Source organism: Phacochoerus africanus, chromosome 5 (genome assembly GCF_016906955.1).
Source record: "Phacochoerus africanus isolate WHEZ1 chromosome 5, ROS_Pafr_v1, whole genome shotgun sequence".
Taxonomy (NCBI): Eukaryota; Metazoa; Chordata; class Mammalia; order Artiodactyla; family Suidae; genus Phacochoerus; species Phacochoerus africanus.
The window spans coordinates 27,523,653-27,540,142 of NC_062548.1; the positions used below are offsets into that span (position 1 = coordinate 27,523,653).

The 16,490-nt window shown below is 46.8% G+C and overlaps 1 protein-coding gene across 1 annotated transcript in view; it reads right to left on the reverse strand.

Moving 5' to 3' along the window:
* Positions 1–16,490, reverse strand: part of OTOA (otoancorin) — an 83,673-nt gene that overhangs the window by 50,895 nt on the left and 16,288 nt on the right. Inside the window, exons 8-12 of the mRNA XM_047780319.1 lie at positions 13,994–14,097; positions 9,610–9,710; positions 8,323–8,462; positions 4,047–4,170; positions 948–1,163 (exon numbers count right to left, since the gene is read on the reverse strand). Coding sequence (XP_047636275.1) covers positions 948–1,163; positions 4,047–4,170; positions 8,323–8,462; positions 9,610–9,710; positions 13,994–14,097 — 685 coding nt within the window. The remainder of the gene's footprint in view (positions 1–947; positions 1,164–4,046; positions 4,171–8,322; positions 8,463–9,609; positions 9,711–13,993; positions 14,098–16,490) is intronic.

Here is a 16,490-nt window from a genome sequence, read left to right on the forward strand (position 1 = left end):
TTTGAGTAGAAATAAAATATTTCGGGATATGAGACTGGTACTTTATGACAAATGCGACTATCGCTGGCCACCCTAACAGAAATCAGGCTTCCTTTTCTCCCATCCCATTGGAGATGGAAGAAAAGGAAGCTATAATACCAGATATAATACAATCAAGGGTCTTCCTTGGTTCTACAATTAAAAAAAAAAAAAAAAAAAGGTTGAGTGGTTTCTATTCTCTGTCGAATGGATAGTTTTTCATTGTCCCCAAAGAAAGCAAGACCTTTTGAGCTCTTGGCTTCTTAGTAAAAGTCTCCTCACCCCTCTGTAAGAAGAGCTGAACGCTAGGAATGAGACACACCACTTGGTTCAGGGCTGGGAGGAACACAACAGGCTCCCTCAGCTCCAAGTGGATCCATGTGGCCACACTCAGAACAAAAGGTCTGCCGTGGGTTAAGGCTCTGGCATTGCCACAGTGGTGATGAAGGCTGCAGCTGTGGCACAGGTTCAATCCCTGGCCCAGGAACTTCCAAAAAACCCTAAAGGCACCATAAGTCTGGAAGGAACCAGATGAATGATCTACCCTCTACCCTTGGCCTTGAGTCAGGATGTAAGAATGGGTGAGCCATGGTCATGGCGCCATGATGGAGGTAGTTACCTTGGATGTGAAGCAAGCAGGCTCTGAAGCCAGATGCCTGGGCGCGATCTCAGCTCTTTTCTTTTGTGTGGCCTTGGCAATTCCCTTCTATGCTCTGCGCCTCACATAAATGAGGTGGGACATGAATGTTATAACACCACAGACCTCATAGGGTTGTTGGGAAGATGAAATGAGTAACTGAGCCATAGCCAACACTCATTAAGCTGGTACTCCCACACTATCTTCTTACCGATTGGCTGCCCCTGCTGAGTGAGTATAACCAGTCCTTGGGCCTCAGGGCATTAAAATAGAGTTCAAAGCTCCAACTGACCTTCTCGTGGGCCAGGTATTTGGCAGACAATAGGATGATTTGGCTCTTGGCCCAGCCTGAGACCTGGTTGAGGGTTGAGATGGCGCCGTGCACAGCCTCAGGGGAGAGGGATTCCAGCTGACTGTGGGTCAAGCCCACAACTGCATCCGACAAAGAGCCCAGAGTCTCGTTGAGGGTCTGGTTTTCCATGGCAATTTCCAGAAGGTCAGCTTTGAGCTAGAAGGAGGACAAGCTGCAATGAGCAAGCAGGACAGGGGTTCCTTCTGACCCCCAGGATGCACCCTGGCCCCACTGTCCCCAGTCAAAAGGAGAGGGACTCCTGCCTAGCCCAGATCATGGGTCACTCCACAGAGAATGCCACCTCCTCTGGCCGTGACCTTCATATGCCACAAAAGCACCTTGTGCTTCATTTCAATATGAATTTGTTATTAAATCAACCTTAAAGCATGGCAGAAGGAAATTCTATTCATTTCACTTGTAATTCCACCACAGTCCTATAGCATCTATTTTCTTTTTGTGACCTTGAATTCTATATCCTGTCTATAGGGCTGTTTTTCCTTCATGAAATAGGCGGGGGGGGGGGGGGGGGGGCTTTCATAACAATATATAATCTGGAAGTTCCCGTTGTGGCGCAGCAGAAACAAATCTGACTAGTAACCATGAGGTTGCGGGTTTGATCCCTGGCTTTGGTCAGTGGGTTTGGGATCCGGCGTTGCCATGAGTTGTGGTGTAGGTTGCAGACACAGCTCGGAACCAAGATGCTGTGTCTGTGGCATAGGCTGGCAGCTGTAGCTCCACTTCAACCCCTAGCCTGAGAACCTCCATATGCTGCAGGAGCAGCCTTAAAAAAGCAAACGTAAATATATGTAATCTGGGTAAAGATAATTCTCAACAATAACAGGAAGGTGAAATTCTCCTAAAAAACACAAAAACAAATGTCACCTCAAAAAAATTACTATGCTTAGTAATTGGGTGTATATGTTCCAGGACTTCTTTTGCCTTTATAAATAAACCATGGTGTGTAGTCTTAACGTAGTTGTAAGACGAACAGAACTGCCATTTTCTGCTCTATATTTTTCATTTAAAATTCTCTCTCACACGGTTTTCATGTTCTTGCGATCCCCTGAATTATTTTTTAGAACACGCCTGTCTAGTTATAATCAAGTGTGTTTCCCAGCTGCTTCCATTAAAGAAGGTGATTGACTCATCTATTGTAGCAGGACCTCTGTACCAAAAAACGAGAACGGTCCTTGTTTTAACACCTGAATTTGTAAGCACAATAAACCTAGCCTTGACTGACACGTGCACAAGTGTTCTTGATGGTACTGAAATGGCCACTGGGGGGCAGCAGAGTAAAGTGAAAGAAGCAGCTGGCATCGCCCCTGGTTTTTTCCAAATTCAACCGTGTCCCGCCCCTGGAGCTCAGCTTCCATCTCTTCCAAAGGCCCAGAGCAGGGGTCCCCAAAGTGAGGTCCTTGACCAGTAGTATCAGCATCACCGGGGAAGCTGTTGGAAATGCAGGTTCTCAGGCTCCACCCCAGCCCTCCCCAATCAGAGGCTCTGGTTATGGGTATTTTAGCTGTTTTTAACAAGCCTTCCAGATGATTCTGATGCACCCTCAGGTTTGAGAACTGACCTAAATGACCCAAAGGGTTCTCTCATATCTAATTGTATCTGACTTTCTTCTTGGTCCCCAGCCACCCTGGTGTCCTTCAAAGGCATTTAGTTTCTTATTTTTGCTTGTGCTTGCTTAGAAGGATTCTTTTCCTGGAAAACAAAACTAGGCACCGACCAAGACAATGGTCTCTGTGTCAAATGCCAAATGGGGTGGAGGATTTTATGATGTGTGAAAAATTATTGACGATATTATCAAATTTTTCTTGAAGATTGCTCTCATGTCATCTTTGCAATTAAAAAAAAAAATGTGGGAGTTCCCATTGTGGTTCAGCAGCTTAAGGACCCAACATTGTCTCGGTGAAGAAGCAGATTCAATCCCTGGCCTCATTCAGTGGGTTAAGGATCCAGGGTTGCCACGAGCTGCAGTGTAGGTGGCAGATATGTCTCAGATCTGCGGTGGCTGTGGTGTAAGGTGGCAGCTGCAGCTCCAACTCGACCCCTAGCCCAGAAACGTCTATATGTCCCAGGTGTGGCTGCAAAAAGAAAAAAAAAAATTTAAGAAATTCAAAAAGAAATGGGAGAAACTGAGCAGAATAGAGGCTTTGAGGGAATTGAGTTCCCATCATGGCTCAGTGGTTAACGAATCCAACTAGGAACCATGAGGTTGCAGGGTCGATCCCTGGCCTTACTCAGTGGGTTAATGATCCGGTGTTGCCGTGAGCTGTGGTGTAGGTTGCAGATGCGGCTCAGATCCCACATTGCTGTGACTGTGGTGTAGGCTGGTGGCTACAGCTCTGATTCAACCCCTAGCCTGGGAATCTCCATATGCCGTGAGAGCAGCCCTAGAAAAGACAAAAAAAAGAAAGGACTTTAAGGGAAGACAGGAAAGAGAGATGTAGGGAGGAAGGAAATGTGAAAGTCTTGATGAGCCAATGTGTCCAAACCTCTGGCCTAGGAACTCAATAAATATACCCTAATTCGGTGCTTTCCATCCTGGCTGCCCTGGAATCATCTGAGGAACTTCCCACACCCAGGCCACACCCCAGACCAATAAAGAGCAGCTCTGGGAGGCGGAGCCTGTGGGAGGGGTGTGTCACTAAGGTAGAACCCGGTTTGAGCAGCATGGTCACCAGACCAGCAGCTTCAGCATCACCTGGAAGCTTATTAGAAATGCAGCATCTCAGGCCTCATCCAGCCCTCAAAGCTGCATTTAAGATTCCCAAACAATCCTAGGCACATTTAAGTTTGAGGTGGCCACTCTGAATTTGGATCTAGTCCAGCTTTTTTTTTGTTTTTTTCTTTTCGCTGTGACTTCCCAACTTAAGCTCATCCTAGGTCTGAGATACCATCTGCTGTGGCTGGACTTAGATCCTGATTAATCCTGCATGTGTTCTCTCAAAGGGCAGGTAAGACTATTCTCCCCCATTTCTCCGGCTAGGGAAACTGAGGCCAGGGCTCCAGGGCCCCGTAGCTCTTTGGCACCTTCTGAACCCCAGCCTGGAAGCCCCTCAGGCGGCTGCACTTGATCATCTGGTGAAGGAGGACTTGGGCCACGGCAGCATCCAGCAACTCCAGGTCATCATAGAAACAAACCAGCAGCCCCAGCCTGTGTGAGAAAATAAGGGAAGATGGTGAAGGGCCAGTGTTGGGGGCCACCACTGAAGCCCCACCCCAGTTAGAACCAAGAGGGTCATGATCACAGCAGCTGCCACATCCCAGGTACTGTGCTGAGCCCTTTACCTGGATTATCTCATCACAACAACCCTGCAGGGGAAGTACTCTTGTTAGCCCCATTTCACAGAAGGGCAAACTGAGACTCAGAGCGATCAAGTGGCTTACCCAAGGCAAGCAGTGGTCCTGGGCCTTAAATCTAGATCCATCCAACTATGTCATCTTTCCTCTCAGGTCATTAAGGGATACAAGGAATGTGTGGTGCTCAATTAGCTACAGAAAAATCCCCATTTCCACACAGAGATAAGGGGTTTCTGTGCCCTATTGGATGATCTGAGATGGAGATTTATTTCCAGGGTGCTTTATAACCAATATCTCCAGATGATGACTTCAAAAGTGGGGGGAAAGGCAGGAGGCAGAACAGTGCAGGAGAAGAGATGGGATTTGAAACCTGGCCAAGCTGGAAGCTCCACAGCTAGTGGTTAAGTACATTAGCTTCAGGCCAACTGGAGTTTGATGGCCAGCTCTATGAAATGTCTGACCTCCAGCAAGTTACTGAACTTATCTTGCAAGGCTGCTGCACACAGTTGTGCAGTGCACACCCTGCACTACTGTACACAGCAGCTCTCCCTCTCTGAGCTTTTTTTTCCTTCTACTTCGCAGCCCTCCTCTCTTCCTGGTTGCCTCTAATTCAGTCTTTTTCTTTTTAGGGCCACAGCTGTGGCACATGGAAGTTCCCAGGCGAGGGGTCCAATCAGAGCTGCAGCTACTGGCCAACACCACAGCCACAGCAACACGGGATCTGAGCCGTCTGCAGCCTACCCCAAGCTCACCGCAGTACCGGATCCTTAACCCACTGAGCGGGGCCAGGGATCAAACCTGCATCCTCATGGATACTAGTCGGGTTCGTTTCCACTTAGCCACAATGGGAACTCTTCCTCTCCAAGCTTTTCGTGGGGAGGTTTTCTTTGCTTATCATAGCACATCCTAATAAATATGATGGATGAAGGAAAGAGGCGAACAGAAAGAGGTAAATGAGAAAAGGCATACCAATTGATTAGCATGCGTCCTAGTGAATCCAAAGCTCTTATTTATTCAAGGATGCTCTTAACATTAGTATGAAATCTTAGCATGGCTGGACCACCTGGTTGACCATGATCAGACACTGACACACTCAGACATGCCCACAGCAGAGCAACCAGGTCAGGCAAAGGATTCGAAAGTGAGTCTGATGAGAAAAGAAGATTCCCACTCCTGGGCATCTACTCGGAGAAAACCATGACTCAAAAAAGACACAGGTACTCCGATGTTCATTGCAGCACTATTGGCAATAGCCAAGACAGGGAAATAACCTAAATATCCATCAACAGAGGAGTGGATCAAGAAGATGTGGTACATATACACAATGGAATATTACTCAGCCGTTGAAAGGAACAAAATACTGGCATTTGTAGCAACATGGATGGACCTAGAGATTATCATGCTACATGAAGTCCAACATCAAATGCTTTCACTGACATGTGGAATCAGAAAAAAGGACGGAATGAACTTCTTTGCAGAACAGATGCTGACTCCCAGACATTGAAAAACTTATGATTTCCAAAGGAGACAGGTTGGGGGGTGGAGGGGATGCACTGAGGGTTTGGGATGGAAATGCTGTAAAAATTGGTTGTGATGATTGTTGTACACCTGTAACTGTAATAAAATTCGTTAAGCAATAAAAAAAATAGAAAAGAAAAGAAGACTCAGAGGAAGCGAAGATTGAATATCAAGAACCATGTTAAGGAGTTCCCGTTGTGGCGCAGTGGTTAATGAATCCGACTAGGAACCATGAGGTTGCGGGTTTGGTCCCTGCCCTTGCTCAGTGGGTTAACGATCCGGCGTTGCCGTGAGCTGTGGTGTAGGTTGCAGACGCGGCTCGGATCCTGCGTTGCTGTGGCTCTGGCGTAGGCCGGTGGCTACAGCTCTGATTCAACCCCTAGCCTGGGAACCTCCATATGCCTCGGGAGCGGCCCAAGAAATAGCAACAACAACAACAACAAGACAAAAAAAAAAGAATTACTAGTATTTCTTAAGCACTTACTATGTGTAGATGTGCTGGATCTTTACAGGGGGCTTAATGAGGCAGGCAGCTTATTATCTCCCATTTTACAGATGCGGAAATGGAGGCGCAGAGAGAGAGGTGCCATAACACGGCCAGGACCACATAACTTTAAGTGGCAGTGTCAGGATTAAACCCAGACTCCAGGTCCCACGTTCTTAACCACTAAGCTATTTTTTTTGTGTGTAACCATAAAAAAAAAAAAAAAAAAAAAAAGGGACCTATGTCCAGGGGTGAAAGTTACTAAGGAGAGACAAAGAAGGTCTAAGAATATGAAAACAGGAGTTCCCGTTGTGGCACAGTGGTTAATGAATCCGACTAGGAACCACAAGGTTGCGGGTTCGATCCCTGGCCCCGCTCAGTGGGTTAAGGATCTGGTGTTGCCGTGAGCTGTGGTGTAGGTAGCAGAAGCGGCTTGGATCACGCGTTGCTGTGGCTGTGGTGTCGGCCGGCAGCTACAGCTCCAGTTCAACCCCTGGCCTGGGAACTTCCATATGTCACAGGAGCAGCCCTAGAAAAGGCAAAAAGACCAAAAAAAAAAAAAAAAGAATGTGAAAACAGGGGTTTCCATGGTGGCTCAGATTAAGAACCCGACTAGAATCCATGAGGACATGGATTCGATCCCTGGCCTCTATCAGTGGGTTAAGGATCTGGTGTTCCCACGAGCTGTGGTGTAGGTCGTAGATGCAGCTTGGATCCCACATGGCTGTGGCTGTGGTGTAGGCCATCAGCTCCAGCTCTGATTCGATCCCTAGCCTGGGAAATTCCATATATTGTAGGTGCGCTCCCCCCGCAAAAAAAAAAAAAAACCCTGAAAACATTCTCTGTGAGTGACTTTGAACAATGTAAAGTAATATGGTGACGTCAGAGGAAGCACAGTGACAGGAAGGCCCTGGGAGATGGAGAGAGGATGGGTGAACCGTGCCCACCACCAACCCCCCTCACTGTATCCTGCCCCACCCCCCGACATTCAAACCCTTTCTGGGGTCACCAGGTGCACAGTTCCTGGTTCCTCCTCTGGAAACAGTATCCAGGGATCATGTGACAGTCACTAAATTCTAAAGCTGATCTCATCCCGGGGCTCCCCACCTGAGAATCTAGATATCAAGGGGGTTCACAAATATGGGGACCTACGAACTATTTCCAATCTGCCACCCAACCTAATGGAAATTACACATTTACCTTGGAATGGATGGAGAACTGAGTATTTAAAACGTTTCTGTGCTCAGGGTTGGAATCTTAGCACTTGAGAAGGTTGTACCAAATGTCGGGAGCTCATAGGAGATGCTTTTTAAAAAGCATGTTTTCAGAGTTCCCTCTGTGGTGCAATAGCTTAAGAATCTGACTGCAGCCACTCAGGTCACTGCAGAGGTGCAGGTTCAATCCCTGCCCAGAGCCGTGGGTTAAAGGATCCAGTGTTGCCTGAGTTGGGGGCGTAGGTTGCAGCTGCAGCTCGGATTCAATCCCTGGCCCAGGAACTTCCGTGTGCCTCAGGTGTGGCCATAAAATAAAAATAAAAATAAATAAATAACTTCTTTTTTTGTCTTTTTAGGGCCACACCTGCAGCATATAGAGGTTCCCAGGCTAGGGGTCACAGTGGAGCTGTAGCTACCGGCCTACACCACAGCCACAGCAATGCCACAGCAACGCCAGATCCAAGCCGCATCTGCAACCTACACCACAGCTCATGGCAACCCCGGATCCCTAACCCACTGAGCGAGGCCAGAGATCGAACCTGCATCCTCATGGATATTGGTCGGGTTTGTTACCCCTGAGCCACAACGGGAACTCCTCAATAACTTAAAAAAAAAAAGTTTGTCCTCTCCCCACTCATCAACTCTTCAAAAGGGGTCTCTTTGGGGAAACACCTCCCTCACATGCACAGAGCCGTGGGATTATCCCAAGAGATGGAGCAGCCACCGCCCTTCCCTCCCCAGGTCTTTTGCTAGGAAAGGGCTCTGAGGGCACAGCACCCACGCCCCTTGCCTGTGGATGGTGGACGTATTTCTCGTGTCAAAACTGGAGGCGCGGATCCTCTCCAGAAACGCCTGGGCCAATGCGGGCGTAATGTCATAAACCGTGTCCAGCTGCTTGGTGGCGTTGTCATAGCTGATGAACAACCCGACCTGGTGGACAAGGACAGGAAGACCAGTGAGGAGGGCTGCAGGGGCCCCTTGCAGCGCCCGCTTGGTGGTCTGTGCCGCGCCCGACCCCAGACATCTGAGACGCCCATTTCTGTTGTCATTATTTTCCATAATAGTTTATTACAAGATACTGAATACAGTTCCCTGTGCTGTACAATAGGACTTTTTATTTGTCTCTTTTTTTATTTCTAATTTTTTTAAATTTTATTTATTTTTTAAATTACTCAAATGAACTTCTCATATCTGTAGTTGTATAACGATCTTATTTGTCTCTTGTATATAGAGACTTTGTATCGGCTGATCTCAAATACCTAATTTATCCCTCCCCCATCCTTCCCCTTTGGTAACTGTGTCATCTATTTCTTTTCTTTTTTTTTTTTTCTGTCTTTTTAGGGCCACACCTGTTGCATATGGAGGCTCCCAGGCTAGGAGTCTCATCGGAGCTGTAGCTGCTGGCCTACACCACAGCTCACGGCAACACCGGATCCTTAACCCACTGAGCAAGGCCAGGGATCGAGCCCACAACCTCATGGTTCCTAGTCAGATTTATTTCCGCTGCACCATGATGGGAACTCCATTGATTTCTTAAGAGTCTATAATTGCTGCTTTAGTTTCTTCTTCAAGCCAACTGATATTTAGGAAAGTTTTAATATCTGAGCAGTTGAAATGTTTTAAAGCTACTATTTGTACATTTATTTCTTGATTTGTTTTCTTTTCTTTCTTTCTTTCTTTTTTTTGGGGGACCGCACTTGCGGCACATGGAGGTTCCCAGGCTAGGGGTCGAATCGGAGCCAAGGCTGCTGGCCTACACCACAGCCACAGCAAGGCCAGATCCGAGCCTCATCTGCGACCTACACTACAGCTCATGGCAATGCTGGATCCTTAACCCACTGAGTGAGGCCAGGGATCAAACCTGCGTCCTCATGGATACTAGTCAGATTTGTCTCCACTGAGCCACCACAGGAAGACCTCAAAGAGTTTTCTTTAGGTGCTCAAGTTATATGGAGCTGAGGTGGGTGTCCAATTTCCAGGGCATCTTGACTGGCTGGCTGAACATGGGAGGTTTAGAATACACCTTACGCCGGATATATTAGTGATGGGGACACGTAGATGTACTTTACCAACTTACTTCTATAGGACTAATGTTTGTAATTTCTTCCAGTGGTAGGTGAACCATATATCTGCCCAAAATCCATAAGCTTTCTGCACTGACCCAGGAAACAGAGTCATCTGCAAACACAAAAATACATGGATAAATAAGCAAATAATGAAATAAAAGCCTAGGCACTGGTATGTGATGGTCAAAAGCATCTTTGCTATCAGGACCTCCTTTTTGCATTCATTAATTCATTCAACAACCATTTCCTGAGAGGCTATGCTACACAGCGACAATGCCAGATGCTCTCTAGTTTGTTACTTAGTAGTGTGGCTCTTGGACCAGCAGCTTCAGCATCACCTGGAAACTTGTTAGAAGAAATACAGATTATTTTTTAATGCTTAAGACCAAAAAATACACTTTTTTTTTTTTTTGCTTTTTAGGGCCGCACCTGCAGTATGTGGAGGTTCCCAGGCTAGGGATCGAATCGGAGCTACAGCTGCCAGCCTACACCACAGCCACAGCCATGCAGGATCCGATCCACATCTGCGACCTACACCACAGCTCACAGCAACACCGGATCCTTAACCCACTGAGCGAGGCCAGGAATCAAACCCACAGCCTCATCGTTCCTAGTCAGATTCATTTCCACTGCGCCACGACAGGAACGCCCAAAATGCGCATTTCGTTTTAGTTTACTTAGTTACTAACTTGAAATATATCTGACTTCTTTATTACTACGAATAATGATCATTATCTTCCTTGTGGATTAGACCACGTACATGAGCCAAACCAGACCATTGGTCCTTCCTCATGTGTACCCCAAAGGGTCTCCAAATCTTTTGCTCTCTTGGGCCCTTCTCCTTTTAGCTAGAATGCCTTCCCCCTAACCCTTCTGCTTCCATATCCTACCTTAAAAATTGAGCTCACTGGAGTTCCCGTCGTGGCTCAGTGGTTAGCAAATCCGACTAGGAACCATGAGGTTGCGGGTTCGATCCCTGGCCTTGCTCAGTGGGTGAAGGATCCGGCGTTGCCGTGAGCTGTGGTGTAGGTCGCAGACGTGGCTCGGATCCCATGTTGCTGTGGCTCTGGCATAGGCTGGCAGCTACGGCTCCGATGAGACCCCTATCCTTGGAACCTCCATATGCCGCAGGAGCAGCCCAAGAAATGGCAAAAAGACAAAAAATATATATATATATTGAGCTCACAGTGTCCTCTCCCTTAAAGCCTTCCCTCAGCTCAGCCAGCAGTAATTTCTCCCGTCTCTGAATTCCCTGAGGACTCTCTATCCCTCTGTGCAGGCATTTGAAATTCCCCATCGGCAAATGTCAGTGGGGCTTTAAGAACAAGCACGGCCAGCATTCAATGAACTCCCATTGGCTTCATGGCCCCCAACCCTCCAGTCAAAGACCTACACACCACATTGCACTGGTGGCATTTTGGGGAAATGAAATCAGCAGGGACGCATTGATGGGATGTCATGAACCAGTCACCAAGAGCTGTTGCCAGAAGCCCTGGGCTGTGGCCAAAGCCCAGGTGAGACGGTGAAGTCAGCTGATGCCTGAGCTAAGTCACAAGAACAAGAAGATGCCTCCCCTCATTTGGGGCTCAGAGCTGTCGGGTGAGCTCAGGTGAACACCCTGTGATCCTCTAGATGGGGATTCTTTTTTTTTTTTTTTGCCTTTTCTGGGGCTGCTCCTGTGGCATATGGAGATTCCCAGGCTAGGGGTCTAATCGGAGCTGTAGCTGCCAGCCTACACCAGAGCCACAGCAACGCGGGATCCAAGCCACGTCTGCAACCTACACCACAACTCACGGCAACGCTGGATCCTTCACCCACTGAGCAAGGCCAGGGATCGAACCCGCAACCTCATGGTTCTTAGTCGGATTCGTTGACCACTGAGCCACAATGGGAACTCCTAGATGGGGATTCTAAACACTTGCCTCAGTTATTAGAAAAGGGGTGGCCTCAGAAGGCTAGAGAATTCTGGAGGAAAACCACAAAATTCACCAAGAATCAAGCTGCGTTGTTCATTTTCAGTGAATTATTAAATGTGAACTGTATTTCTTTTCTGCAAAAAGATCCCCAAGCTTGGCATATCTTTGATACCCAAAGTATGTCCAGTTACCTCAAGGAACTTCATGAAAAAAAAAGAGTTTAAAGTCCCAATAGAGAGCTCCCATTGTGGCTCAGCTGGTTAAGAACCCGACATAGTGTCTGTGAGGACGTGGGTTCGATCCCTGGTCTCGCTCAATGGCTTAAGAATACGGCGTTATCTTAAACTGCGGAATAGGTTGCAGATGCATCTCGGATCATGTGTTGCCATGGCTGTGGTGTAGGCTGGCAACTGCATCTCTGATGCGACCCCTAGCCTGGGAACCTCCATATGCCACAGGTGCATATGGAAAACCAAACAAAAGTCCAGGAATTCCCGTTGTGGCTCAGTGGGTTAAGAACATGACTAGTATCAATGAGGACACAGGTTCTATTCCTGGCCTTGCTCAGTGGGTTAAGGATCTGGCGTTGCTGTGAGCTGCAGCATAGGTTGCAAACGCGGCTTGGATCAGGTGTCGCTGTGGCTGTGGTGTAGACTGGCAGCTACAGCTCCCATTCAACCCGTAGCCCGGGAACTGTCATATGCCGCAGGTGCAGCCCCAAAAAGCAAAAATAAATAAATAAATAATTTTTTTTTAAAGTCCAAATAGAATTCCTTTTAATTCACTTTAGTTTAATCATGAACCTATCACATAGGGATTTTAGGACAGTCTGTCCCTAATTAAATTTTCGTGGTAAGAACTGAAGGCAAGTCTAGAGGGTGAGCTGAACCGCTTTCTCAGGGTTGCATAGTGTGAGATTCGGATTCCTGGAGGCCATAGTTACGCATCCAGCAGAGGGAATTCTGAGCATGGAAGACACTGAATCATCCATTGTTTAACGCTCTGAGCTCAGAGCTCAATTTCAGGAAACAGATGGCTTGGCACTTCCCACCCTCCAACCCCTCCGGCTTTCCACACTCGCCACCACCACTACATCCAAGCTCATTTGGACCTCAGGGCCTCTGTGTTTGCTGGTTCCCCTGCCTGGAACCCTCTTCCTCCAAGCCTTGCTTGTCTCATGCCATTTCTCATTCTGGTCTGCATCCAACCGTCACCTGCCCAGAAAATTCTTCTCTGACTCCTTCGTCCAGGATCAGAGAACTACAGACTGTGGGCCAAACCCAGCCCACCACCTGTTTTTGGACAGACTTCGAGCTTGGTTCTTACATTTTTTTAATGGTTGAGGGAAAAATCAAACGAAGAATAGGAGTTCGCAGAGTTCCCGTCATGGTGCAGTGGAAACGAATCCAACTAGGAACCATGAGGTTGTGGGTTCGATCCCTGGCCTCGCTCAGTGGGTTAAGGATCTGGCATTGCCATGAGCTGTGGTGTAGGTCGAAGACATGGCTCAGATACTGAGTTGCTGTGGCTGCGGTGTAGACCAGCAGCTGTAGCTCTGATGTGACCCCTAGCCTGGGAACCTCCATATGTTGTGGGTGCAGCCCTCAAAAGCCAAAAAAAAAAAAAAAAAAAGAATAGTTCCCATTGTGGCTCAGCGGAAACGAATCTGACTAGCATCCATGAGGTTCGATCCCTGGCCTTGCTCGGTGGGTTAAGGAGCCGCCGTTGCTGTGAGCTAAGGTGTAGGTTGCAGACGAAGTTTGGATCCTGTGTTGCTGTGGCTGTGGTGTAGGCCGGTGATTACAGCTCTGATTCGACCCCTAGCCTGGGAACCTCCACATGTCGCAGGTTCAGCCCTAAAAAGCAAAAAATAAATAAATAAATAAAAGCCATAAATAAAGAATGGAAAAAAATGATAAAAAGATAAAATAAAATAAACTGAAACTCTGTACTGAAATGATACCTCCCCATTCCTTCCGCCCTTCAGCCAACTCCTGGTAACAACCTCTCTACTTTCTGTCTTTATGAATTTGACTACTCTAGAAAATAGTAGGTTTTTCGAAACATCTATCAAATGAATGAGTCCTGGCCTATTTCTCCTTTGGTTGCCAGGAAGCTTAGCACCAGATTTCTGTGCTTTATTGCCTAGATTTTCTTTGACACAGATGTTGAACTCGTAAGCTTATTCTGAAAGTTTTCACCGCATCTAAGATGCCATCATTATTTATGTTCTGCTAAGAAACCAGGACACACCGTTGATTGTAAGACACAGGTAATCCTTAAAGCTTCAGAGACTTTACCACGGGAGAAATACATTGATGAAATGGGGTATGTGTGTTTTCTATAAGCCACATCAAATCCTTTTTGGAGGTTTGAGGGAAGTGAAAACCCTCGGTGACAATGAAATCAAATTCCTATCTACAGCGATCAAGGCTGGACTCCCCCCAAAAAGTGTTCCCACCGCAAAGCCTAGGCTCACCAGTGACATTGGAGGACGTCTGCAAAATCCCTGTCATCCAGGAGTAGAGCGCCCTCTGGGATTGGGCCGAGGTCTGGTCGTAGAGCTCTCTGAACACCGCGGATCTAAATGACACAAACATGGGTGTCAATGCAGGAACAGAGGAAGGCTGCCTGGAGACAGGGTCAAAAGAGCAAATCGACAGGAAGCCGTCTTTTGTTAAAGACCCTTGGGAGCTCCCATCACCACTCAGCGGTAACGAACCCGATTAGGATCCATGAGGACATGGGTTCGATCCCTGGCCTCCCTCTGTGGGTTAAGGATCTGGCGTTGCTGTGAGCTGCAGTATAGGTTGCAGACTCGGCTCGGTTCCTGCATTGCTGTGGCTGTGGCATAGCCAGCAGCTAGAGCTCCGATTCGACCCCTAGTGTGGGAACTTCCATGTACTTCAGGTAAAGCCTTAAAAAGACAAAAAATAATAAAATTAAAATAAAAACCCTTCCCACTTCTTTGCTCTCTGTAGCTCATTACCCGTTTCTTCTCATCTTATCACAATGAAATACCTTCTGAGGAGTGGTCTCCACTTGCTCACCACTTGGTCACTTTTTTTTTAACAGTTTTATTCAGATATAATTCATATACCATACAATTCACCTATTTAAAGTGTACAATTCAGAAATTTTCAGTATATTCAGAATTGTGCAACCATTACAATTTTAGAGGCATTGAAATACTTCAAAAGGAAACCCCGGGAGTTCCCGATGTGGTCCAGTGGGTTACGAACCCGACTAGTATCCATGAGAATGTGGGTTCCATCCCCGGCCTTGCTCGTTGGTTAAGGATCTGGCATTGCCATGATCTGTGGTGTAGGTCACAGATGCATTGCTATGGCTGTGGTGTAGATTGCAGATGCGGCTCTGATTCAACCCTTAGCCTGGGAACTTCCATATGCCACAGGTGTGGCCCTAAAAAGAAAAAAAAAAAAGAGAGAGAAAGAAACCCCATACCCTTCAACTGTCACCCCAAATTTCTAATCACCCCAACTCCTAGAAACCGCTAATCTACTTTCTGTCTCTAGATTTGCCTCTTCTGGTTCTTCCAAACAGATGTAATCATACAGCATGTCACCTTTGTGTCTGGCCTCTTTTGCTTAGCATGATATTTTCAAGGTTCATGCATGTTGAAACATGTATCAGTACTTCACTTTTTTTTATTTTTTGGTCTTTTTTTTTTAGGGCCACACCTGAAGCATATGGAGGTTCCCAGGCTAGGGGTCCAATCGGAGCTGTAGCCACCAGTCTACACCACAGTCACAGCAACACCAGATCTAAGCTGCATCTGCAACCTACACCACAGCTCACAGCCACGCCAGATCCTTCACCCACTGAGCAAGGCCAGGGATCGAACCCGCAACCTCATGGTTCCTAGTCAGATTTGTTTCCACTGCACCACTATGGGAACTCCAGTACTTCACTTCTTTTTTCTTTTTTTTTAAGTTTTATTATAGTTGATTTACAAGGTAGCAATAATTTCTGCTATACAGCAAAGCGATTCAGTTATACATAAACAAACCATTCTCTTTCAGATTCTTTTCCCACATAGATGATCACAGAACATTTAGTAGAGTTCTCTGTGCTATACAGCAGGTCCCCGTTGGCCAATCATTCCACATACCTCAGTGTACAGATGCCTTCTTTTTTTTTTTTTTTTGGTTTTTTGTCTTTTCAGGGCCACACCCGTGGCATATGGAGGTCCCCAGGCTAGGGGTATAATCAGAGCTGTAGCCACTGGCCTACCCCACAGCCACAGCAATTCAGGATCTGAGCCGCCTCTGCGAACTACACCACAGCTCAGGGCAACACCGGATCCTTAACCCACTGAGCAAGGCCAGGGATCGAACCCATCACTTCATGGTTCCTAGCCGGGTTTGTTAGCCACTGAGCCATGATGAGAACTCCTGCATCTGCCTTTTTAATGACCCAATTCTATTCCGTTGTACGAATATACCATGTTTTGTTTATTCAATAGTTGATGGACACTTTCTTTTTTGTAATTAATTTTTTTTAATTGTGATTTCCCCCATGCAATTTTTTTTCTCCTGTACAGCATGGTGACACAGTTACACATGCATGCACACATTCTTTTTTCACACATTATCCTGCTCCATCATAAGTGACTAGACATAGTTCCCAGGGCTACACAGCAGCATCTTGATGCTAATCCATTCCAAAAGCAATAGTTTGCAACTAGGAACCCCAAATGGACACTTTCTACATTTTGTCTTTTCGAATAATGCTGCCATAAACATTCATGTAGTGACATATGTTTCATTTCTCTTAGGTAGAGACCCAGGAGTGGAACGGCTGGGTTATATGACAATTCTTAGCCTTTGAGGAATGGCCAGACCATTTTCCAAGGCAGCTGCACTATTTTCCACGCTCACCAGTGGTGTCTGAGGGTTTGATTCCTCCACATCTTTGGTAACACGATTGCCTGACGTTTGGATTATAGACATTCT